Consider the following 27,635-nt stretch of genomic DNA (forward strand, 5'->3'; position numbering starts at 1 on the left):
ACAGACAGATGGGTGTTGAGTGGGAGTGCACATTTCCTTCTGCTTTTGATCACGCATGAAGATAATAAGACTTTGAGAAGTCTAACAGTGCAGTCCACATAGCCACCTGTGGTCATGATGTCCCACATTTTCTAATTTGTGGAATTTTCCTTTAGAGTCTATTGCATTGACTGTTTTGATTTATGGGGTACACCTCAGAAGTAGGACTTCAAAGGATCACTATGGTGTCTTTTGTCATGAGACAGCATGGAACCTGGAGAAACATTTTTTCCACCACACCAAGGCTTTCATAGCCTCGATCTTAGTTTGGAGGGAAGTGAGGGGTCTATAATAAATCTTTAAAGTTTGTTTGCTTTGGAAGGGACAACGGGAACATATCAGATGGGAGCACACCGACCTTCAAGCCTGAGCTCATTATCCTTCCCATACCTGGATTCCTGGTATGCTCCTGTATCCACTATGTTCACTACTGGAGAATTGTGTACTCAAAGCAGAAACTCTGATCTCATTATCTTTATAATTTTTTTCTCTCTCTCCCCACTGTTTCTCATATAGAAAAGTGATGAATGTCACAATATTACCAATTTTATCTCAGACAATCCACAACATTTTGGACATACTATTAATATTTGGGATTCATCATGTTTAACTCATTTGTTGAGATATGAGACTAGAGGTCTTTATTTAGTGATCCATTCTTCATGTTTGTCTCTGTAAATGGCAGAGCTGACAACACACTCAGAACCCGTAATCTCTCACGAGTCCTCCACTAAGCACACAATATGATGTTACCCTCTTTTCCATCCACAGTAGACGATCGTTCTTCAGTCTGCCACCAACTGCCCAGTCAGGGCTGATAAGAATGCTGTTCGCATGCGCATCTCTCAGCTTTGTTCCGCTTCTTTAAGTTCCATCCTCATCTTGTGAGTTGTGTATTCTAGCTCCTCATTCTCCGCGTGTGAAAGATATGGCGACAGATCAGTATATCTACCATAGATGATGTTTGTTATTACCATATTGATCTTTCTCTCCCGATTCTCCAGGTCTGTTTGTTTCTTTGTTGTGTGTGTGTGTGTCTTGTGTGGTATTTTAGAGCACCTTTTAAAATTTATTTTATTTTGGAGATATAATACAGTTATGTCATTTCCTCCATCTCTTGACACTTTCGAAGCTCTCCCATATACTCACCTAAGGCCTCCTTTTTATTAATTGTTGTTACATGCATATATGTAAATGTGTATCCAAATATTCCTAGATACAATATACTTAGTCATATAATGTTACTTATAAACATTTTCAGGGCTGACCCTTAGGTATTGGATAGCGAATAGCTGTGCGTCTCCTTGGAGATGACTATTTCTCCTGTCCTCAGCATTCAGCGCTTGCCTGCAGTTCTTTGGGTAGGACTTAGGCCCCATGGGCTTTCCTTGTTCACTTTGGCATGTCTGTTGGTTTTGTCCTTGTTGAGCTAATATTAACGTAAACATGTTGGTGAGACTTTATGTGTAGCTTCTGACGTTATTAGGAGAAACTGAGTCACAGGAAGTTTATTCCATCTCTTCCACACATGTGATTATTGTTAATCCATCTGGCTTTGCTTGCATTCTTTGACTTCCTTTGATAGGAAAATAGTTTAATTCTCCCTTGATGTAAGTACAAAGTTACTGTATTTTGCTTGTCAATCCAATTAAACACTACAATCTTCTATTATTTCCATAGGGACAGTGTATTGTTAAGGCTCTAAACATAGGATTCCATGGCAATTTATATCCTTTATATCTCCATGACAAAGAACAGCACTCAATGACCTGTGTTTATATTATTATTCAAGCCAGATATGATTGGCAGGTTCCTGTAATCCCAGGACTTGGGACATGAAGGCAGGAAGTTCAAGATATCAAGGCCAACCTGGGGCAGATGAGACCCTCTCTTAAAAAGGAGAAGGATGAACAAATCACCAAACAGATAATTTTTAATTGTTGAAAATTATATTCACTTGTATATATGTGAGTATTCTCAAATATATATGTGTGTGTGTGTGTGTGTGTGAGTGTGAGTATGTGTGTGTCTGTGTTTATACTTTTTGTGAAGAGCTCAGTACACTAGGAAGAATTGATTCTATCTTCCCTTGGTAGGATGTAGAAATCAAATTCAGGTCTTTAGGCTGTGAAGCACATACATTTACGCACTGAGACAATTCACTGGTCTCCAAATAGATAAATTATAAACTCACTAAGTACATGATATCAGGACTCTTGTCCTTGTAAGAAAAATAAGCATCTGCATACTACATTTTACTTGACATGAACATTTCTCATTGTCTCTTAGGGCACATTTGTTTCGTAATGAAGTAGTATAAATTCCATAACCTCTATCATTCTTTCTGAAAACACACACAGGACTCATGACACATGCTGTGTTAAGTTTTAGTTTCTTTACTGAGAGACTTTCTCAGAGTGTTTGTTTTCTCTATATGTACTATTTTCGAACCAAAGATTCTGTTCTGTGTTACCAATTATCTATGTAGGCCAAGGTAGTTTTGAACTCATAGGAACCTACTAACTCAATCTCCTAAATGCTGGGATTAAAGATATAAGCCATTATGCCTAGAGAGAACATTTAATATTATAATGCAAATTATAATCTCCATGAAAGAAATCCCAAATTTATAAGATTCATCCAAATTTGTATTTTTCCTTTGATGAATACACATTGATAGCTCCTGTGGTGGACGGTTTAGTACATTAGAGGCTTCATTCACATGTTGATGAAACATGCTCACTGTTTGCCAGTGGAGCTGTAGACTATGCAGAGTAGGGTTTTTGCTTTGTTTTACTTTAAGATAAAAATCATCACAAAATCAGTGCTATTTTCAAGGTGAATGGAAGAGTTTTATTTAATCTTGACATTTATCTCTAATTTCCCTTTCAAGGAAATTCCTCATTCTTAATGACAGTGCAATGCAATGATTATTAATTTATGCCATTGTATAATAAGCATGTCTAGCAAATTATTTACAACACATAGTGTAGTGCAGAGTATGGTATGTGGGGGGCTTGCATGCACTATTTTTGATCAACTTTTGTTTTTCGGGATAGATTTTGAAACATGAGATTGAATGTCTTAGTTAGGATGTCTATTATTATGAAGAGACACCATGATCACAACAACTCTTAGAAGGAAAGCATTTAATTGAGGCAGTGGCTTACAGTTTCAGAGGTTCAGTCTGTTATCAGAATGGTGGAACATGGTTGCTTGTGTGTAGGCAAACATGTTGCTGGAGAGGTAATTGAGGTCCTAAATCTTGTAGGCAACAGGAAGTGTACAGTGACACTGGGTGTATCTTGAGCATTTATGAGACCTCAAAGCCTACCTCCACAGTGACAAACTTCCTTCAACAAGATCACACCTACTCCAATAAGGCCATACCTCCTAATAGTGCCAGTCCCTTTGGTGACTATTTTCTTTCAAACCAACACCTTGAACAAGAGTAAATCCATCTCTATTGTTGATCTGTACCAGTAAACTCCCCTCTTGGGGGACTGCACTATTTTGCTGTACCAGTCACAAGACAGGAAACTTTCTGCTTCCTCACTACTATGCCAGCAGAAGACAACTGCAAAATTTCAATGTGACTTTGTCTGATACAGGGGAGCTTCCAATTGTCTCTTTTTAGTTTTATTTTCTTTGTGTCTTTTTGTGCCATATAAACCTACATCTGGATAGTTGTAAAATAGAGACCAGAGGAGGGTGTTACTCTTTCTGCCTTATTCCCTATACACAGGGTCTCTCACTTGAAGTGATGTTGGAATCCAACAAGCCATGGAGAATCTTTGGTCTCTGCCCTACAAACTCAGGTTACACTTATGTGTGTGGCCATGCTTACATATTTACAAGAATTCTGGAAATTTGAACTCAGGTCTTCAGGCTTGCATAGCAACACTTTACCCATGGAGTAATCTCCGTAGTCCATTACTTACATTTTCCTTATATGGAAATTCTAACATCTTTTAATGTGAAAGAATGTCAGTTGTTCACAATCTGGCCAATTTGTACAAAAACAAACAAAACCCCTAATTTCCTCCTCTATTTTAAAAGCTTTACTAATTATACAGATGAATAAATTGCAAACATTTCCCCTATTTTGCATTTTTCTCTGAAGTATCTTTTTCCAGATAAAGATTTATTCATTTTTTTCTAATTTTCTTCCTTTATTACTTTTGATTGCTAAATCATGCCTACACAGGCATTCTGGGCTGGAAAGATGCCTTGATGGTTAGAAACAGTTGGTCCTTTCGTACATTACTCAGAATCACTTTTCATGGAGGCTCACAAACATCTGTAACTCCAGGGCCACAGGATCTGATACTTTGTTCTCACCCCCATGGGTTCCAGGCACCCATGCATGCTCAAACATATGTGGAGGCACGTACTCATACATGTAAAAATAGTTGTTTTCTTTTCTGCCTCCTGAGCATTGCAATTAAAGGCATGTCCTACCATCCTCAGACTGAAAAATAATAGACTTAAAAAAAAAGATATACTCATTCCAAGAGTATTAGAGTTTATCCTCATTTCTTTATAGTACCTGTTCAATCAAGCAAATAAATAAATTCAAATTAATTATGCTTGTTTTAGGAAATGTGCTACTCCACAACCCAGGCAGGCCTGGAACTGTGATTCTTCTGCCTCTGCTTCCCAAAGGCTGGCAAGGCAGCTATGAGCTGCCATGCTGAGCGCTATCTGTGTAATGTTGGTCTTTCAGATGTAAGCAATTGATTCATACGAAGAGCCATTCTGGAAAACAATGTAAAGAATCAATTAAAATCTTTTTGTTTCTCTGGTTGTCCTAAAATTACCACTGGATATTGTAACACATCACAACTTTTTCTCCGGTTTTAGTGTCTTTTGAATATACACCCTAATTCCACATGTAACTGTATTTACGTCCAATTTAAAGTCTGTTTATTTAACAAATCTTTTTCACATACTAACAGTGAAGTTCAAGTTATTAAGGCTTGATAACATATTCAAAAGCAAACTAAGAAAATCTCTGCCCTTTGACTGGTAGAAATTTGCTATGAATAGGCTGGCCTTGAACTTAGAGCAATCTTACAAATTCTGTCTCCAAACACTGGCATATCAGGTTTGTGCCCCTGAACCTGATATTTCTTTTTTTAATTCTTAATTTCTGAAATAAACGTTATTATCAAAGACCTAATTTCAGGAAAAAATAGCACATCTCAAGCAACCAGTGACTAAATTTCATCAATTTTTGTTGTTTTAAAATAAGTTTACCTTGGACCAAAATTTTACTAAAAGTGAGACTTTTCTGAGCTTCCTTGTGGGTGCTGGGAATTGAACTCAGATCTTTTGGAAGAACAGCCAGTGCTTTTCACCACTGGGCTACCACTCTAGCTCTGCTGCAATAATTGTTAAGTGTTCTTATGTTCTGTTTCAGGGAAGGCCGTTGGTTTTGCTGCTTCATATACTGCTTTCATTTCCCATGTAGCATCTCATTGACTTTTATCTATGAACATGAAATTAATATTTTACCTATTTCACTGGATTCCAACTTTTTATTACAAAAATTTTAAACAGAAATCAAAGTAAAAAGAACTTTTGAGCGCGTCCAGCAATTATATCTTAGCATCATTTGAATGCTGCCAGGCCATGTTGACTGTGCTAACAGTCCCATCTAACTTATTTTATAAGCCTTTCATTTTTAATATTAATTTTCTAACATGATCTTTTGCAAATTTTTCCTGTTTTTATAGTACTCAAAAAGGCAATATTGGAGGTATTATGACTGCTATAAACTCACACTATGAAATGACTTCGGCCCAATAATACAGGGGAACAGGTTCTAGCGTGCTTTAATGTGGGCATTTATCCCAGAAAGAACACTTTCGGAAAGACTAGAACTGTTTTTGGTAATGAAATATTTTATTGCTGGAGAAACACTTCAGACTTTATGCCTTTCTGGGAGAGTCACCAGATACATTAACGTATTAGAGGCTCAGGGAAGACTTCAGAATGAAATTTGTCAGACTAACAGAACTTGAAAAATGTAGCCTTGTTATAGGGAGCGAGATGTGGTGAGTTTATTTACCAACAACCACAAATATCAGTTAGGTATTATTTCCCTACTGTAGGAATTGATTTTATCACTGTGACAAAGTAGCTTGAGAAAGACTATTTAAGGGAGAAAAGAAGCGTGCTGACTGGCAGCTTCAAAGGCTTCGGTCTATATGGCCCATGTTCTTGAACAATACATCACGGCCCATGATGCCTGGGGTAGATAGCTGCTAGTCACATCAGCATGAAGTAGAAGAGTGTGACAGGATGTAACCAGGGACAATGCACTCCCAAGAACCTGTAAATGGTAACCTACATTCTCTAGCTAGTCCCCATCTTGCAAAGTTTCCAGGATGATACTGAAATAGCATCATAAATTGGACACTACAAATTTGAAGTGTAAGCCTATGGGGGCGGGATTTCAGATTGAAACCACAACGGGCAATTACAAATATTTGTTAATTTTGAAGTCTTGGCTGTTCATGAAGTATTTACTTTAACACTTGGCTCTTTTATAACATGGTATCTGATTATGCTCCAATCTTGATGGCAAGCACTAGGAGTTAAGGAATGTTGAATTTTCTCGAAACATTCAGGGATGATTCAAATTTGTCAAAACCCATGACCTTCTTTCTGTTAGGTAGTGATTTCCATCTCTCGTCAGATGACGAGAGGCTACTGAAAACTCAGAAAGGAAATAAAAATCACAAAAGTAAAAGAAAAAAAAAAGCTCACAAGTTTAGGGAAGCTCACAAAATGTAAAGAAGTCCCAAGGTTGTAAATAGGAACTCTCCAACCAGCTGACCAGCTGGGCAGTTTAAGAATCATGAAGTGGGATGCAGGGAACTCTAAGGATGCAACTGGATCATTAAAGCACTTTTTTTAAAAAGATTTTATTTATTATGTATACAGTGTTCTGTCTTCTTGTACATCTGCAAGTCAGAAGAGGGCACCAGATCTCATAGATGGTTGTGAGCCACCATGTGGTTGATGAATCTTGAACTCAGGACCTCTGGAAGAGCAGACACTGCTCTTAATCTCTGAACCATTTCTCCAGCCCCTCATTAAAGCACTTTTAAATAACCATTCACCCAGTCTCCTGTAAATAAGCCCATTAAGCCTTATTTGGGTGATAATGTTTTTTGCTATTGTTTTTTTTTTCCTTGTCTGCCTGGTCTGTGATAGGAAGGGAAAGCATAAGTTTGTCCATGTATTCTCTCCCATTCCCCCACCAAAAGTGACATAATATTTTCCTAGGGAGCAAGATAGAAAGAGGAATGGGCAGTAAGTGTAACCAATGAGATGAAAGAGTTTGCTTACAAAATTCAAGAAGTATTGATTTGCTTTGATGAAGAGATTAGTCAGTTGTATCACAGGGGCTCTGACTCCCACTATCATAGAAATTACCATCGTCATTTTGCAATCCTGAGAAAATAATGCATTATATCCATGGCAACAGAATACAGGGCAAGTATACAAAGGTACATCAGAGCTATGAATTAGCCAAGACTACATTTTATTCCATGTAGTGTACTAATGGTTTAACCACCTAATAAAGCTTGATATCCAGTATTTCTAGGTTTCTTCAGTTGCTGCTTTTATCCACATACCAATTTACAACAATCCAAAGGACTAGCATTAAGCACATAAAACTCATGCTGCAAGTCAGTGCTAAACATCTTCAACAGCATAGCTTGCAACAGAATTATAAAACGCCTTTCCAATTAATTCTCCGTTAACACTTCATTCTTTTAATCTTACTGCTTAAATGAGATGTTCTTATACACTATCTTTTATGTTCTTTTCTTCACTCTCACCATCATCTTTGCAAAGAAGTCTCTTAGTTTGAGAAAAAGTGAGAATTTAGAAGTATTTTATTCTGGGTGTCAATATACAAAGAAGCTAACCTTCTTCCTCTCCCGATATTCTGCTTGTTTCTTCTATCCAGAGTCCAGTATTTAGCTTTCAAGTGCACACTCATTTTTAAAAATAATATTTTATTAATTCTTCGAGAGATTCATATATTATACTTTGATCAAATGCACACTGCTAACTTCCTGCTGTTGAATAAGAATTAGCTGCTTTTCCCGGGAATAATTGACACATGCTTTTCACCATCAGAATGTTTAATGATTACTCTACTGTAGAACCCTTGACTTTGAAGGGCTTGCTTAGCTTGTCCTCTGGAATGCATTCCTCTCTCAGACGACAGGCCTTCATGATGATGCATATTCAAATTAATAGACAAATAGATAGGGGAAAATGGAACTGCTATCATTAGTATACGGAATGCTGTTTAGATGAGAACATAACAGAAAGAGATGAAGCTAGCCCTGGGAACCAAACAGAGACATTGGTCTTCTCCTTTAAGCAAAAGGTCTCAGAAAGTCTCAGTGTTCACCAATGACTGACAAATTTGATAGCTCACTATATGTTTTTAAGGGAATAAACAACTGTGAGTTTTATTTTAGTTTCAAATGTTAGTTGAAGTTATTTGCTCTGCAAAGAACTCTCTGAAACCAAGGTTTTTTGTTTTGTTTTGTTTTGTCTGGGCAGCACATTTAAAAGCTCTCTCTCTCTCTCTCTCTCTCTCTCTCTCTCTCTCTCTCTTCCTCTGGATATAGCAAACAACATACATGTGTGCATCAGTGAACAATTTTGAATGTTGGTTCTTGCCTACGATATTTTAAACATGAAACATGTGGTTTCATGATCATTGTTGTATTGCTAAGATCTCTGCCACCAAATCTTTCAGGACTTCTCCCAACATTCCTTTCCATCTGACATTAAGAGTGTTGATCACAGATATGAGATATAGGTCTAGCTTTATGGGGGTTCTGCAGATACAATCTCAGTTTCTCTTGATTTCATAGTAAGTCCTTTATCCACTTTGTCAACTTCCCAGTCCTGGAAACACTTTTAAACCTTGCGTTATGTACATATAGGAATATTGACCATAACTGATTACATATATTTTGAGATTCAAGTCTTCTATGGCACTGGTACATAATTATTCTAAATACTAATGCTTGAATCTACAGAAAACAATAAATAACTCTAATTAAGGAAAAATTTTGCAGGGCATTTAAAAGCAGAGTTACTCTATATTCTTGGCCTAACAAAAGTGCTAGATTCTAGCTAAGGGTAAGGTAGGGACATAAGGCAGGAATGTGGATGTTGAAGAGTTGGAGATGTTGCAGAGAGTAGAAAATCCTGTGTAATCCTGTAGGGCTCATAAGGAGCTTGCTGCAATCCTTTGCACAATTTAAAAATAAATAAGTAGTTGCTGACTTATACTTCCTTTCCTGAAGAGATCACATTTCTCTTTTGAAGAGGAATATGAATGACAAAAAGATTTAATTTTACAAACATTTACTTCAGTGAAAACATTTATGATGACCACACATAGAGAACTGCAGGATAAAAATCAATTCAAAGTCTTTCTATTATACACATATAAAACAAGGAGTGTGAGGAGGTCAGAACTGAGTCCCAAAGGTAGACTGCATTGGCGTATCTCTCTTTGTAGGTGAGGGTGAGTGAGAGATGAATCGGAAGAGTGAATGAGGAAATACTGATGGGGTCACAGTGGGTTACTGCACCACAAGCAATGTGAGTTTGTTGCTGACTTTCCATGTGCTAGACTACGTGGAAAGAGCTATTCAAGGCTTGGCATTTGACCCTCAGAGGACACTAAGGAAAGAATCGTCATTTTCTCTGTTGATGGCCATTACCTGCCTTACTGTTATTTTGCTTCTTGTACAGTGAAAGAATGGTTCTTTAATACATAGAAAAGAGAATAACCTAAGGGCTTCTCCCCATTCTCTTTCATGTTCTAATTCAGTTCTAAGTCATAATTCATCTCCACATTTCATGATAGCCATGATATATAAGTGTGGTTTTGAGACTTAGTCTTTAGCACAGTATATCCTTGAAGAGTCTCTATGGTTAAGGATGACCTAGTGTTTCTGACTCTTTTGCCTTCATCTGTTTCATGTTTGGGTTACAATTATATACCATACCTGGTTTGTGGGATGCTCAAACCTAGGACTTCCTGAATGCTTGGCAAATACTCTTCTGTTTGAACTATTAACAGTCCCTAGCTATGATTTTCATTTGCATTCTCTGATTTTTTTGAATGGTTCATAGTTCATAGAGTTTCCTGTAGGAAGAAATGAATGGTTTTGGGAACCACCACTTTGTCATCCCCGATCTTCTTGTAGGTATAGAATTTAACACCAAGAATAACTCAAAATTTTCTAGTAGAAAAAGAAAAACAGAAAAAGAGGAGAGAAGTCCGGTGAACTCATCTTGTGAATACAATTTGATGTCAGCTGAAAAGAGATCATTGCAATGTTCTACAGCCATAGCAGCAACCAGGCTGCTTCTGATGAGCAGAGAACTCCAGCAAGCAAGAGAAGCTGGGAAGTCAAACCATCTCACTTTCTGCCTTGAGCCAACCCAGAATGCCCCCTTGAAGACTGCTTCATTTTATTTCCTTACACTTGTTTCAATTTGAAATTTGTTTTTAAATTTTCAGCAATGTCCAACTTAAGATACATACACTGATTAAACACAAGCATAACATGGTTGATGGGCAGGGCTTAGCTACAGTGCACATAAGTATATGGGGCGGGACTAAAAAATGACATCTGCTTCAACAACAAGGTTCATAGGCCCCTAAGAAGTCAAAGTCTTCTAAGAGGGTAAACAAAGGGTTTCAGGACCAAAAGCAATCTGTTGGAGGTAAGAGCAAGAGATTAGAAAATATAAGTATAAAGTTTGCTACTAAAACTAACATAAACTACACTTTACACTTTGTTATTCAACCCAAGCATGTGCATGTGTGTATATTTCTTGTGATTTGTTGAAGTTAAGATTGAGTTTCAAGTCTTCATGGAGATGATGCTTCTGCCTTATTAAACCCAGTTTTCTTGTTTATGTGCTTTGAGTCTTTTTTAAAAAACACATATCTAGAATTCCTTATGAAATACTGAATTCAAAATGGAGTAAAAATGTGTTCTGAGGGGTGTGGCACAATAGTGAGTGTTTATAATCTCAACACTAGTGTGGTGAATGCAGGGGGACTTTGAGTTTAAGATCAGCCTGTGTTATGTAGTGAGACCCTGTTGGAAGAATCATGGAGCATGCCTTTTAATTCAGGAAATAGTGTTGTAAATATATATGTGAATATATTATATAATATGTAAATATATATGAATGTGAAACTATAACTTCAACTACTTTTTTCAGATTAGAAAGAAAAATGCTACTTTGTTTTGTTTTTTGTAAATCTAGAAAAAATTTTCTCCCAAATAGGATTACTCTGCCTTCTAATCATCACACACAAAATTAGAATACTGTTTGATTATTTGATCAGTTTTCTTGTACTATATAATAGTAAATGCAACATACAGCTAATACAGCTAGGAAAACAATCTGAACAAGAAGGAGAAAGCAAGGAAGGTACGAGGGGTTGATTGTAGTGGAGAGGAAAGGACAGAAAAGTAAAGGGACAGAAAAGAAAGAAGAAGAAATAGAAAGAAAAGAAGAGGCGGAATGATAAGGGGAAAGGAAGAAAGAAAAGAAAGAAAAGTAAGTGAGGGTGGAACAAAGAAAGGCACAGTTTTGGTTCTTTGTGTATGGCTGTGTGCATCTGTGTAATAGTCTGTGTAAAGAAATGTACAGAGTGAATAGTCCCCTATTACTCTCTCTGTACTTCTGCTGAAGCAGTGTTTCTTCATGAGCTCAGGGTTCAGAAGCTACAAAAGTTCTCATGCCTCTGTCTTCTCTTGCATATGGTGTTACAGGCATTTACTAGGAAAACAATGGTTCCTTACATCAGTGATGGGATCTGAACTCTAGTTCTCACGATTTTGGGGGTAAGGGCTCTTAAATGTTGAACCGTCTCTCCTGTCTCAAGTACTATGCATCATTAAGGGAATATTCATCTTAAAGATAAACAACTAAGTAATTTAAAATCAAAACCATGTGTATAATCTTGCTTTTTACTCACTGCAGTCTGGTAATACAAGAGTGACTAATATATTTGAACATAAGGACAGCTTTTGAAATTAGCCAATTACATGTGCTGTGATTCAATCCAGGATTATATTTGTGGTTTTTAGAAAGATTTCATGTAAATTGGAATAAAAATGATTGTGACGGGAAAAAGAATAGTAGGAGAAGGGAGAAAATGAGATGTAAAAGGGTGAAGAAAAGCTGCAGAAGAGAGACGAAAATGAGAACAGGACCAGGGAGTGATGTGAGATTCCCCTCTGTATGCTGTGAATACCACTGATGAATAAAGAAAGTTCCTTGGTCTGTTGTTAGGGCAGAGTAGAGCTAGGTGGGGAAAACTAAACAAAATGCTGGGAGAAAGGAGGCAGAGCTAGGGAGAAGCCACATAGCCCTGCTGGGACAGATGCTGGAACTTTACCCGGTAAGCTACAGCCTCTTGGTGATACACGGATTACTAGAAATGGGTTAAATTAAGATGTAAGAGTTATCCAATGAGAAACTAGAGCTAATGGGCCAAGTAGGGATTTAATTAATATAGTTTCTGTGTGGTTATTTTGGGACTTAACAGCTGGGATCAAGCAAGAAGATTCCTACAACAAGGGAGCAAAGAGTGACTGGGTGAGCAGGTGGTAGAGCCGATGAAGGTATTTAAATTTAAAGGACACTTGGATGTGTATGCCATCCAACTAGACAAGGAGCAGAGATACAACTACACTGTGGTTTCTATTGCCTCCCAGCAATCTAACAACAGTCTTCTTGAAATGCATGGTTTCTACCTCTACAATGGAGTTTAGAAACAGTAATGAGTGGTTTTACTTTCCAGGTATCTTACTGAGGATACATATACAGTTGATTCTCTGTATGTGGGCAAGAACATTGGACTATTATAGTCTAAACTCACTTCCTCTAAGTGAGGTAAGTGCTTTATAGAGTGTTTTCATCACATAGACATATTTTACCCTCCAGATACATAAAGAAGGCATAGGCAAATTCAAAGTTAGAAAGCACATGTTTACTATCTCTTTGATGAGTGCTTACTTTAAAACAAATACAATCAAAAGCCATGATTCAGTTCCACTTTAAGTCTGTGAATAGTTCTAATGACTATCATCACCAAGAAAAAGGAAAAGTATATATACATCCTACCAAAGTACCCTGAGATAAGACTGAGTCTTGAGTGTCATCTCAGGGTCAGAACCAGGGACAGGACTCATAATCTAATAAATAGGCCGTCCATGTGTGCTCAATGAAATAGGAGAGAATGAATGAATGCTTTAAGGAACTGGGGAGGAGATAAATAAGCATCACAAGCAAATTAACAGAAAAGAAAGCTTTCAGTCTTCTGGATAAATGGATGGCTGAGATGGCAAGCTCAGCTCAGGTGACTATGATTTCAGATGAAGAGAGAAAATATAGTAGTGTCTCTACCCATGCCATGTGAGATATTTTTAGTTAATCTACTTTGCTCAGGACCAGAAGTTCTAGTTATCTCTACTTTGTTTGTTAACTACAAATGATAAATATTTTACCTAGCTCTTCTTAAAGTCAAGATTCTGCAGCACACACATACACACACATACTCTCTCTCTCTCTCTCTCTCTCTCTCTCTCACACACACACACACACACACACACACACAAAGAAACAAATAGACACATACACACAGAGACAAACACACATGCACAATGACACTTCTGACAACTTAGGTATGCCATTATAATTCAAAACTTAAAGTACTTCCCACTTAGCCCTAACGTATGTATAAATGAGTCATTCTAATTTCAGGGGTTCTGAATATTTTTCTGTTGTTTTACTTAAGGAACATATCAATATAGTGTATAAACTATACACTATATGTATAGTTTGTTATATGTATATATGTATATATATATGTATAGTTTGTTAACTGTGTGTAAACTCAGTCATTAATAAATTCACCCCCATCAACTTTCTTTGTTTACAAAGATATTTAATGTCTTTGCCTGCAAGACAAGGAGAAGCAGAAATGTCCATGTCTTACACTGTGGTGGTCTTCCTAACAGAAAACATTCTGAGACGTCTCATTTCTGAGATACCCCACAAGATCTTGTTAGTGGGTGATGCCTATGAACTTATGCTTTCATCTCTCCTTCATTGATGCACACATTCAATCATGCATCTGCCTTTATTTTTTCTAATACCCATGAACAGGAGTGTTGTTTTTATTTTTCCTCTCCAGCATTTAGAAGTATTGATCCTCTTAATTTTATCCACATGCAGTAAAATTTCACACTTCTTAACTTATATTTTTGGTGAATGATGATATTAGACATTTTTCCCAAGTACACTTAACAACTATATTGGTTATAATAGTTTTGCCTATGATTCATCTCCCAGGTAAAACTTCTCAGCATGTATTTTACCAGAAGTACTATCATCCATGACGTGACAGGTTACCGTCTTAATGATCCTCAGAAATTACATTGCTTATTTGTAACTACCTTGCCTTTAATCATTAAATAATATTTATGACAGCAAACTACTTCCAAGTCATAGATTCTACCCAAATTTTTACTGCATAATAAATCTTTTAAGGAGATAGTTAAACTATACAACCTATTTCAAGAGCTTGAAATGAGTAAAAGGAAGCAACTTAGAAGATGTTTGAATTTTATCCCCCTAAGGGCTTGATTGACTATAGGCAAAAGTTGGGCACTATTTATGCCTTGTTTTAAAAATATAAGAACCCTTTCAAGCCAGGAAGATGCCAGTTCCTTGAATTGCTATTTCCACGAGGAACGCAACATTTTGGTTCAAGGCCTGGCTTTGCCAGATGCAGACAACTTTGGGGGAAAGACACTTAGTTAAACAACAAGAACTTTACTTTTCTCTCTTTAGTAGACTGTAAATATTGCCAGCCCTGCCAGCTCTACTGAGTTTTAGGGATGATCAAGTGACTCGAGGGATATTAAAACAATGTAAAAACTCTAAAGTGCAGCTCATAAAAGATAAATCAGTACCCAAGCATAAGGCAAAAAAAAAATTCCGTCTTGCAAGTTTTCCAAGCAACACAAATCAAAACAGAGGTAACATTTCAGTTGCTTTGCCAGCAGCCAAACAGATTAGTGCAGTGCTTCTGAAAGCAAACGTGGTGATATATTTCAATTGTCCAAAAGCTATTTATCCTCCTTGAATTGGTAATGATACAAATGGATAATGCACATTTTCCTAACACTTATCAAAGCCTCCTCTCTCTTTGGCGTTACATTTAGCACTTTACACAATTTAACTCACTCAGAGTTTCTCCTCAAAGTACAAATCAAAGTGAAACCTGGTTAGACAATTAGCATTTTCAGAATGTGTTACTAATGAGCAGATAGTCATGGAGATGCAAAATCACCTTCTTCATGTTTCATGACTGGTATCAGGCAGGAACCAAACCTGTTGTGAGATGTCTGGGCTTCAGAATCCTCATTCTTTACGTAATGTTGGCTTCTAAAAGTGAGCACAAGAAATCTGTCTTCCGGACAGAAGAGGGATGAGGTTTTAAGTTATTTTTCAATGTGTTTTATAAAAACTCACAAACCAGTAGCAAAGTGGAAAGTCTGCAAGTTGTGAAAAATCAAAGCATAGGACTTCATCCAAAGATCTGATAAGCTAACAATAGGTAAAGTGCTTACGATATATAAGGACAACAGGTAGACAGTTTGTGATATGTAAGGTTACATGAAAAACTATTAAAAGGTATATTGAATTGAATTGGTGGCCCATACCTGTAATGGCGTTTCTTGAAAAGGAAGGTGATTGCCAGTTTGAGACCAACCTGGATTATTTAGCAAATTCAGAAACCAGCTTGGAGTATTCATGCTGCCAATTTTTTAAAAAGTATATATATTTTCATTATAACTTCCATTAGGCTAATGTGGGATTCCCAGAACTTCAGTCCTTGCTAACACTGTAAGTTTTTTGCAGGATTTGGGGCATGCATCTACCTAGGAATGACAAGCCAGGATCAAAACCTCAGCATACCATAAGAGAGCCAGGTTTGTTCAGTGTCTAAGTAGAAAAAACACACAGAGTGGTATCGAAATTAGACAACATTGAGGAGCAAACCATCTTCAGGGCGGTGTCAAGGGCAGGTCGTAGTGGAGCACACTGTTGGAACTGATGGCATTTGCAATCTATCTCTATCAGAGAGGTGATATCTGTGTTTCAGAGACAGCCATTTATTCCCCTTTGGTCACATTTGCTTGTTAGTCAGTCACTGAGTATTGGGCAGACACTGTGAGTAAGTCTTGAGCACCGAACTCCTTTCAGAACCTGGAGTTACAGGAAGATGTGCAAAGTAACAATGCCACTTCATTTTTTTCTGTTTTCCTCTTCCTATCTTACCCATTGCACTGAACTCTTCCATGTCAGGCAGATTTACTTTACAGCTTGGAAAACAAGATCTCTTACAATAATTTAATAACTGCTTCTTTAAACCGTATAGTTACTTGGGATTGAAGATATGACTGAAACTAGGGACAGTCAGGAGATGTAAGTGCCTGGTTTCTTTAAGCTCAGAGTTTAGTGTTATTTAGCAATTTCTCTGAATTGAGATTTGCATCCAAGAGGAAGAAAGACTGGCAGAAGATTTCTTAGGACACAAATAATTAATACAACTCTCAGGAAGTTTCTGAAATTGACTAGCTTCAGAAGTTTCCTTCCTCCCTAAGGTCAGATAAGTAAGGAGAAACACAACTGAGATGGCCATGACCCGGTAAGCAATACCTCACCAAAACTTCTATAAGCAACCTTTGAGGACCAGGAGATCCAAAACCCTCTGAGTATCTGATCGCCTCCATGAATTGCCTGCTCCTGCAAAGAGGCTGGCAATGTTAAAAGTAGCTCTAAAAAGTTTTTATCTGGGTTTTCATATTGGTTAATATTTATATTTATTGTGTGAGCACAGCTTTATTCTCTATAAAATGCATATGATGTTGCATAAACTGTAAAATCCTAAAATGTTTTTAGTGTCAATATTTCTCCCTGAGGATAGGAAGGGGGTAGATGACAACCTCTATTACCAGAAGCTTTTCCTGAGAAAGGCTATATTCCATTCCAACTAGCTTAATGACACTTGGTAAGTCATTCAATAGCCCTTTCTTATGACTACAAAAATGACTCAAAGTATCCAATTTATAACTTTTAGGCTGCTCATAAGAGGCACTTTGTTTACAGACTGTTGCTAGGAGATTCATGGACATTAATCCCCTAGATCAAGAATTCCTTTTTATTAACACCCTTACCTGACAGATTTTCCAAATATGGAAGAAGCTGTAATTTCTACATTTAAAGACATTGCATGCTAGAGTTTATGGGAAAAAACATAATTCATCTCAAGTAATTATGTTTCCTAGCACCAACAAAAGCAGTTTTGCCTAGATGGTCCTTTGCTCCTATAGTTTTAGCAAAGAGTCCTTTCACTGCTGGATTCCACACAGAATTAAATACAGTACCTCTGGACGCTTTGAAGTACAATGTGGCCAAAGGAATTTGGAGACAGCAACATGAATCAAAATGACACTCTACAATGACCCCCTTTCAGGCTGTTTGCTGCTTGTTGAAGAAGGCAGAGTTTATTTGCTCTGCAAAAATCCATTTATAACTATCTACTTGCATATGACTAAAGACAGCTAGCTCCACCCTGAGCATCAGGGGAAGTGATGCTCTAAGTTCAGAGAAGTGGTACTGTTGTTTAAGGAAGATAACGGCCTGGCACTGCTTTTACTTTCCTACCTCAGTTCTACTTTTGTTGGTCTCACATTCTCCTATTTTAATACAATACCAAGCGATATTTGTGCATGAGATTTTTTTTATCTTTTTTCCATTTTTTTTTTAGTTTTCTATTCTGGATTCGCAGCTCAACTCTTTTGGGAAGTGTAGATGTAACAGAGCACAAGAGAAGAAGAGATGCAAAAATATATACGCAAAAGACATTGACATTTTTAAAGCCAGGGTGATACAGTTTAGGATCTAATCTTCAAAGTTGAATCTATTAAGGTTTCTGGAAGTAAATTACATATGAAAGATTTATGTATACCCAACTTGAGTCTCGATAGTCTCCTTTCCCAGCCTCTACAAAGATTCTTGTTACTGGACAGTGAGAAATGCTGAGGAGATGCATGAACATGAGAGTTGGCATATTCCCTTGAAAATTTTCTGCACTCTTCACTTCTCCTAAATAGACATGTGAAGGTTTTGAAGGAGCCTGGTAAAGTGGAATCCAGAACCGAGTACTCACACCAGGAATTCAGCTATCATGACTCCATTACCAAGCTTAGCAAGAGAGAAGCAAGATCGAGAGTCTGGTTTCTAGATAGAAAGAAGTCACGAGATGACTCCATTCTCCAGAGGAAAAAGGGAATGCAGAAAAAGGTTATTTTTTCCTATGGAGCACCAAAATTAAGATATGAGAAACAAAAGCAATGTATAGAAAAGAATCCAAAGTTGTATTTCTTGCACCCATAATCATATTGGTAGAGAGACTCATTGCTGATGCTCGGTGATAATTGGTAAGGACTCATGAATGACTGCATTTATGCCAGCTCCTCTTCTCTCTGATTCATCCATGGAATGCCTGACGATGGGCACAGATGGTAATATGCTACTACAGGAAGAGGATAATTGATTATTGTAGATTATTATTTTGAGGTGTGTTACTTTTGTTTATGCTCTGGAACCTTTGTTTAATGATGCAAAGATGTGTTTGATTAAGTAAAATTCACCTTCATTCAGGAAGTTGAATCAACAACTAGCTGACAGGAAGTGGTAGAGAGGAGCCAGGTGGAAAAGGTTTTTAAGGAGGGATGAAAAGCTTCAAAACTTTGGGAGAGAAGGAGAAGAAGTGAGTTACTTGCTATTCAGCCTCTCTGAGGAGCAGAATTCCTCCTCAGTCTTTGAATCTTGAGTTCTTTAGAGAGACAGAGATTTAGATAAGTTCCCTTTAACTGACATCATTTTTTTCTTAAACTTTTAAAAACTTTGTTGTCATAAAATAATATAAGAAAATATATCTTAATATATAAATGAATGAAAATTAAAGGTATGAAGTAGCACAGGAAACAGGCTGGGAAGATAGCTCAGTAGACAGTGACTGCTACAAGCTTGAAGACCTGAATTCAGATCTCCAACATTTATGTGAAAAAAAAAATAAATGTGGTCACATGGAGGTCTGCCACCTAAACACTTGGATGATAGAGACAAATAAATCCTCCGAGTTCACTACAGACAGTGAAGTCAATCAGAGCATGCAAGATTCACTGAGTGACCCTGTCTCAAAAAACTAGGAGGAGATTCTTTGAGGAAGGTATTCGCCATTGCTGTTTTGTGTCTACAAGCATGCAACACATGTATACGTGCATCCCATCCAACACAAAGAATTACCATAGCGTGTAATATGATTTAATGCAGAACTAAATTATTATTTGGGGGAATCCAGTCTAGAGATATACTCATCTTTTAGGTACACACATAATGCTTACTCAGTATTCCATGTTTTCACAAGGATTTAGTGATTTTTCTAAGACTGTTAAGGATTTCTCATGCGACGTTCATCACATTTCGATTTAGAGAGTAATGGAATGCTAAGACAACTGCCACCTCGTCTGTCAAAACCACACAGGCAGTCATCCAAGCAATTGCTGTAAGATGCTACACCAAGTGGAAAATTATGTCTTAATATTTATGTGAGGGTCAAAAGATATTTGCTTCTTAATATTTGCCATTAGATAAGTAAAAAAAAAATACAAAAATCAAACCAATCTGACATGCTTCCAGTTTTCACAGAAGTAGAAGGTAGCTAGGTAGAAGATTCAAGTAACAGAAACAAAAAGAATTTCAACCAAACTGTTGCTTAGAGATAAGTCAAGTGATTAAAATATACCAAAGAGTCACATTAACATACAATCCTAAAATGCAGGAGCTTAAAGAGTAACTCATAGTTTATCTGTACCAAGTGTCTACTGAAGAAATCAGGAAGGAGAAAAATGTGTTTCTATTGTGTTTTGTCAAACGACTTAAAAAAGTTATCTTGAAACATTAAAGAGTTAGTCAAACTCAATTTTTTATTGTGTGACTAGAAAACACAAGCAACAAAGACAAAGAGTCGCTATAGGGTGCGGAGGGAAGGTTCTTTCCACTTATTTATCCTTTGTTATATCAAAAGGAAAACAAATCTCAGACAGTCAAATTGGCCTTTCACAGGGTGATGGATTCCTAAATGCTGAGTTGCTTCCTTTGGTGAGAAGGTAATGCTGATGAATCAGTGTGCACAAATGGCACCTGTCAGAGCAGTAATGTTAGGGAGACAAATGTTCTGTATGAGCCCCAAGACAAAACAGATGGATATGCTTTTATGGTTGCCATAGGCAAACACATTCAGATTCCTGAACCTTGTACCGAATGGGAAGGGTACATTTGAGGGAGACCTTGAAAATATACCACTTCTCAGTTAAGGGGGAGGGGGAGATCAGGAAAAGGAGTCTGACTAGTTCAGTGTCAGACAATGTCTGTATACGCACTGTACTATGGTCCTGGACTTCTTTTGTCATTGAGTCTTCTATTCCTCAGAGCTTAGCATGGCCTCATGCCTGTCTACAAATACTTTCACACATCACTACTGCACCATGTAATGTGCACCCCATGAAATGTTGCTGTCTATATCTTTATATTTGTTCAGATTTGTTATCTTATTTTCCCTTAGACCTTCTCTTCTTCAGAACTCATATAAATAGGATAACTGTGAATTCTTCACAGGTAATTGCATTCAGCCAGAATGGTGAGTAATTGTTAGCCATACTGAATTAGGACCATGTGCTGACGTCACTTCAGATTTAACACGTCAACTATGTGATTTAATCCCCACCACAGCTTCAGAAGCTTTCCTTCCTACCTCATTTCATGCGTGAAGAATGACTTTGAAAAGTTAAACAATATTGTCCACGCTTTCATGGGTAAACTCATAGGTAGGCCTTGATGTCAGACCCTAGCTCATTGATTCTAAAACTATTAACTGTGTGGGAACAACCATTTCTCCAACTGGAGATTGCCATTGTTTGCTTCCTGGTACATCTTTTCATTTTCCTTCTCTTCTTAGCATTCCCAAAGAACCATCATCCTCAGCATGATCAGACTTGAATCAGATCTCTATGTTAGCAGAGCTAACATATTCAAGGGGAAACAAGTTCAGTTGGTGGGCTTAGAAACAGGAACCACATGTACAACTAGTAAACACAATCCATATGTTTTTTTCTGCTGATTAAGACATGTGATCCTTGTCAAGCTGCCTAGTAGATTCTATTTACTAGTATTTGCTTCTAATACAGTCTCCATGGAATGAAGTATCTCTAGTATGAAACATAACAAATGGCATTGATTCTTATCATATGGGAACTCTGTCATCTGTGAAAACTTGGGCTATTTAGCATATATTCTATTCCAGGATGTCAGTTGATGTTCAATATCACTTGCTACCAATGTTCGACTTGTAGCAAGGGAAATAATTTCAAGTGATGGTCAGGAAAAGATAATTAGATTTTGAAGTTAGAAAATTATGAGTGAGTATACAAGAGCTTTGGAATATTGTAAAGATATGGATCAATGAAAAAATATTGCTTGCCATATAAATATGTCAAATGGATATGAGTAATTTATGGGACAGGTAGTTAGATATTTTCTCTGGATATTAGCTTTAAGAATGTCTTTATCCCAGAATTCCCACAAATTCTTCAGTGACAAAGATTATTCTCTATTTCTTAAATTTTTTTTGATAATTATTTTTCCTTTCAAAGCCCTTTCATGTTTACGTGACCTGGAAGCTGTTGGTACAGCATTAGGAGAGCGGTCTGCTTTCTTCATATACTATGGGTCTCACTGGTCATTACTAAAGCGCACTAGATGACAGATTCTATGTTGCTTCGCGCAGAACTAATATAAAAACATAACTTCTTATAGCTTGAGAGGCTACACAGTACAAAAGAAAAGAAATATTATTTTAAGCTTGTTCACTTTCATAATTTTAGAAGAGTCAATGTGTCATCAGAGCACAATCACAGGAAAGGATTAAGAAGGTGGAATTTTTTGTTTGTTTGTTTTGTTTTCACAGTCCTCCTGAAGAAATACCCACTGTCTCCAGGCTGTCAGTCTGCTGTGTAAAACTGATAATTCTATGGTCTCCTCATATGGCTGCTTCTTTCTGACACATTCATTCTCTTTACTGTCTCAAAACTTAGCATTTGGCAGCTTTCATTCCCTTCTTCCATATACTAAAGCCCACCAATGCCTCTTCTTCCTGTCCATATCCTTGATTAAATTTGGTTTGTTATCACAGCTTTAAGGACTTGCCTCTAACCTGTTATCATTATTTTTTTAACCTAGACTATCAATCAGCATAACTTTCCATACCACTTTCTACTTCCAAGATTGAGGTGTATCTAAATGTCAAGATATTTTAAAGAGTGTTTTGTAAATGCTACCAAAGCAGCATAAGAGCTCAGTCAGGCTTAGAAAAGAAAAGCGTAGGGAAGAAAAAAAATCACAAATTACTAATGGCACCAGGCATATCTTGTATGTTTATATCTATAAGCTTGAAGAATAAACACAATAGTAACAGTATTTGCTATCAGTCAAAGGACTATCTTACTATCAGGGATAGTTTAAAGAAAGGTGTTATGATTGACCTTATTTGTCAATATTACAGGTAGATTCTGGAATTTACTAGGGCATATGCTTCTGATGTGTCTGTGAGGGTGATTTTTAGGAATTTGCTAGCGGGGGAGACCCACCATCACATTTTTGGCACCTTCCAAGGAGTTGACCAGATAGAAGGAGATGAAAGGAAAAAGCAGTGTTATCTGCTATTGTTTCTTTCTGAGGGAAGTCTTCTACGCTGCTGCTGCTGATGTTGCTGCTCCTGCTGATGTTGCTGCCGCTGTTCTTGCTGCTGCTGCTGCCATCCTTGATGGACCTTAGGTTCCAGCATGTTTGAACTTCCACATAATTTGAAGACTAACAACTCTCCAGGATGGTTCCAGGCTTTCCATGTCCCCAGACTGGGACTACTGAGGTACCCTGCTAAGCAGCTAACAGATTCTGATGTCTGCAGAGTGCAGGAGGTCACTCTTAGATTACTTAGCCTCTATTGAGTAAGCCATTCTAATAAACTCAATTTGTGCATAATTATGATTTTATGTATAATTATAATTTTTGAAATAATACATAATTAGTTTTCCCTAGAGAAATCATTGCCTAATAAAAAGAATGTATGAAGAGAGAATCAGAGAATAATTTTAAATCATCTGTAATTTAGTAAATGTGACTCTGCAAAGAGTATGGTGGAAAGACACAATAGATTTCCCATTTCTGGGGTAGATTGGCCATACACACACACACACACACACACACACACACACACACACACACACACACGTGTGTGTGTGTGTGTGTGTATAATGCTATTCTCTGTACTCAGCTCTGAGATGTGGTTGCCCAGAGAGAATTCAGGGTTAGAACATGCAGAAGGACAAGCCTTGACCTCAGACAGAAACATGGCTCAGTTCCATTTTGACAATCCAGTCCACCTCCAGCCATCCTACAGAACACTGGATGTCAGCGACACTCTGGAAGCTGTCATCCATCATCTGCATACTGTCGTACACTTGAGTGTTCTCTGTCTTACAGACAAATTATCCAGATGTCAAACTAATTTTTTCAGTTTCCACTTGAAAGCTTTGTGTCACCTAGGTCTAGTCAACATTGAATCAATTTTACTCATTTTTTCTCCAACTATACAGAGACCATGTTTCTGAGAACACTGTGCTGTTATATATTGTGTTCTGAACAGAGAATGTGATTACTCTGGTATTCTAGTTAACCATGATGACTCCAATATATGTGTCCTATTGATTTTTCAGCAATATTTTTATTCTTGTCTCTTTACCGTATATCTTCCTTTTTTCACAGAAACCTCCTTGTGAGAAAGTGAGCTCTTAAGTATTTTCAAATCTTTCATGGTATCTTAAGTACTATGTACCATATATATTCTACCTAGTTAACAGTTACATAATGAACAGGTTAATCTACAACATTAAAGTGATCAAAATATATAGAGTTAGATTGCAAAGAAAAACTAAGTAAGACTTGTATCTAAGGTGATTTCAACATGATATATGAGAAAGATAGTGTGTACACATGTCTGTGTGCTCCATTGTTTTTGTACATGTAAAGGCCAGAGGACAACCTTAGGTTTTATTCCTCCTTAGTCACAGTCCTTCTTATATTTTGAGACAGAGCCTCTCACTGGCCTGGGGTTCAACCATTAGGTTAGAATGGCTGATCAATGAACCTGAAGATACTGTCTCTGCCTCTCCAGTGCTGGGATTCAAGTGCATGTCACCATATCTTTCTTTGTTCCATAATACGAGTTCTGGCAATTGAACTTTGGTATTCATGCATGTATGGGAAGGACTTTAGTGCCTCTGCTTTCCCTCTGCCTTTGCTGTCAGTATGTGTGATCATATTCAGTACACACTGTGGGGTGTTGAGATCCCTGAAAGTCACTACTACAAATGTTGAGGGCGACTGGAGAGTAGAAGTAGGCTCTATTCAACCTTCCACAGCTATTCAGTGCTCAAGTTAAAGATCAGATACGAAATTAAACACAAATCAATAACAAATTCAATCAAACAGAACAGTATTTGCTCTTCTTTTGACAGTTACTTATTCATTCTCCCACGACATATATTCTCCTCAAAGGCAAAAGTAGCTCATTAACCATTTAACTGTATCCCCAGAGTTGCAAAAATCCTCTTGCTTCAGGACTGTGCAATGTTATTTATTATCAGTGACTTTTCACCCAGTTTTCTCCTTTACCAATTTGTTGTTGTCTAATCCATTTACAGATGCTGAATCAAGCATTATTCTCTCAGGGAAGTCTTTGGGGAAAAAAAGCTTATGCCTTCAACACAAATGAAATTCTTTTGTTATATGTCCCTGCAATCCAAACTCACACCTTCTAGTTTATATAACAAATTCACTGGAGCAATGCCAATGGCCCTTTGCCTACTCTAGTACTACATTCTAAGCCTCATCTAAGCAAGGTTCAAGATTGCCTAGAACAGTGCTCAACAGAAAGGAGGTTACTTAATAGATGTCTGCAAACGACTAAATGAACTAAAGTCTGCTTCCCTCTTTATTTACAAACGCACGTTTTATTAGCAAGAAATTAAAAAAAAAGATTTGTATGAGAGACAATACAAATAATAAATATTCTAAGCATAAATTAAATAGCAAATGACTTTTCACTTTTACATTATGAAAACCATTAAGAATGTTCATTATTATAAACAAGCATTCTGTAAACTTGATGAGATATACTTTAGATGATAAAAGTTGCCACTGTTTCTGCTTTAAGATGTCTTAGGGACTTTTGTTTTTGTGTAAATGACTTTGTTCTCCTGGCTAGAACATGAACAAATGTTTATTTACAAGAGTATTTGAAGAACCAAGGTCCCAAGTATCAGTGGGAATGCTAATTACAGTGATTTGGACAGGTGAAAAAGGATACATTCTTGTCCCTGTTTCCCTTGACCTGCAAGAGTTATGCTCCTCATCTATTTTTTGAAAAATCTAGTAAAGTTCATTTTACTTTCTCAATTCGTCTCCAGCCAGACTTCCTTCTGTCGGCTAAGCAGACATCTCAAGACTGGCCATGTTAAGTCACAGGAGGAGGACAATGGGAATGAAATTACCTGTGCACTTGCGATCTGTGTCTTCTTTTTTGGACCCACTAATTGTTAACTTGCAGTTAAAGTTTTCTTCCCAGTATTCAGCAAACCATACATTTCTCCGGTTGTTTTCAAGTGTGCGGGATGTGAAGTAAGCATCAAATCCTAGACAGAGTTAAATGAGAAGGTCAGAATTCATAGAGATCACTGCTGCCATATTGAGAATAAATTAAAGAAAAAAAGGACCAATGATAGGCTATAGACTAGAAGATTTATTTATTTATGTCTATCAATATAATAAATGCACGAAGATCAAATACACATGCAGACACACTAACATATATATATATATATATATATATGTATATATGTGTGTATGAGTTAAACAATAGGTAGTTTTCTAATTCAGTCAATAATTAAAAGGTATAATCTATAAGAACTATGTTGTGAGGCTTGCTGAAAACCTTCGGATATATATATATATATATATATATATATATATATATATATATATATCAGAAAAAAAAGGCTTTACATTTCTAGTGAGCTAAGCCAGAGACAAATGTCTTCCATTATGATGATTAATACTGTCAATTTAAGGGTCTTGACTCATCTAGTTGATAAGTCTCTGGGCAATGGGAATTAACTGAGTTAGGAGGACCTGCCTTAACTATGGGAAGAACCATTCAATGGGCTGGCATTCTGCTATGGGACAATGATGTTATACCCTGAAAAATTTTGTCAGTTGTATTGGTTTAATAAAATACTAATTAGCCAGTAGCCAGGCAGAAAGTATAGGCAGGGTGACCAGAACAGGAAAATTCTGGGAGGAAGAAAGGCTCAGTCTGTAGCCATCACCCAGACACAGAGGAAGCAAGATAAGAATGCTTCACTGACAAAAGGTACCAAGCCACATGGTTGATACAGACAAGAATTATGGGTTACTGTAAATTATAAGAGTTAATAAAACCTGAGATAATGAGCCAACCAGTTTATAATTAATGTAGGACTCTCTGTGTTTCTTTGGGACTGAATGGCTGTGGGACCATACAGGACAAAAACCTCAGTCAAAAAGATTCTTGACAGAATAAAAAGAAAAAATCGAGCTCAACACTTGCATTCATTGCTCTGTGGTTCTGTGGATGCACTATGCCCAGCTGCCTCCTTAAATATCTGTGATTTCTATGTCATAGCGGGTTGTACCCTCCAACTGTGCACCTTCCCAAACCTGTTCTTTTAAAAGTTCCTTTGGTCAGGTATTTTGTTGTAGCATTAAGGGAATTTAAGGATATACAATATACTAATTTCATCTTTTTCACATAATAACTTATGGTTTCAGTGCTTACTAGAGACCTGGCTGTGCGGTAATTAATATCATTATTCTCACTTGGTACATGAGAAAACATAAGCTTATAAAAAATTGTAACATGTTCAAAGAAAACTGTTATGCTCTAGTCTACATTCTTGGCTATTTCAGCTACTGGTGGGTGAGTAACATTGGTGCGGGGGAATTGTCTGTATTCTGTCAATCATATTTTAAATAAAAGCTGATTGGCCAGGCAGGAAGTATAGGTGAGAAAACCAGACAGGAAGTAGATGTGGAGAAAAGAGAATGGGAGTATTCTGGGAAGCAGGAAGCTCCCTCTACATTCCTGCCCAGATCACCAAAGAAGCAACATGTGAGCTGACCACTGGAAAAGGTACTGAGCCACATGACTAACAAAGACAAGAATTATGGGTTATGTAAGATGTAAGAATTAGTTAATAAGAATACTGAGCTAATGGGTCAGT

General features: G+C 37.1%; 1 protein-coding gene across 4 annotated transcripts in view; it reads right to left on the reverse strand.

Annotated features, from left to right (window-relative positions):
• The window catches only part of Grm7 (glutamate metabotropic receptor 7), an 866,857-nt gene that overhangs the window by 298,941 nt on the left and 540,281 nt on the right, over positions 1-27,635 (reverse strand). For all 4 annotated transcript variants that reach the window (XM_048438534.3, XM_048438532.3, XM_048438533.3 and 1 more), the window contains exon 5: positions 25,869-26,009. In XM_048438534.3, coding sequence (XP_048294491.1) covers positions 25,869-26,009 — 141 coding nt within the window. The remainder of the gene's footprint in view (positions 1-25,868; positions 26,010-27,635) is intronic.

Source organism: Myodes glareolus, chromosome 3, assembly GCF_982192425.1.
Source record: "Myodes glareolus chromosome 3, mMyoGla1.1, whole genome shotgun sequence".
Taxonomy (NCBI): Eukaryota; Metazoa; Chordata; class Mammalia; order Rodentia; family Cricetidae; genus Myodes; species Myodes glareolus.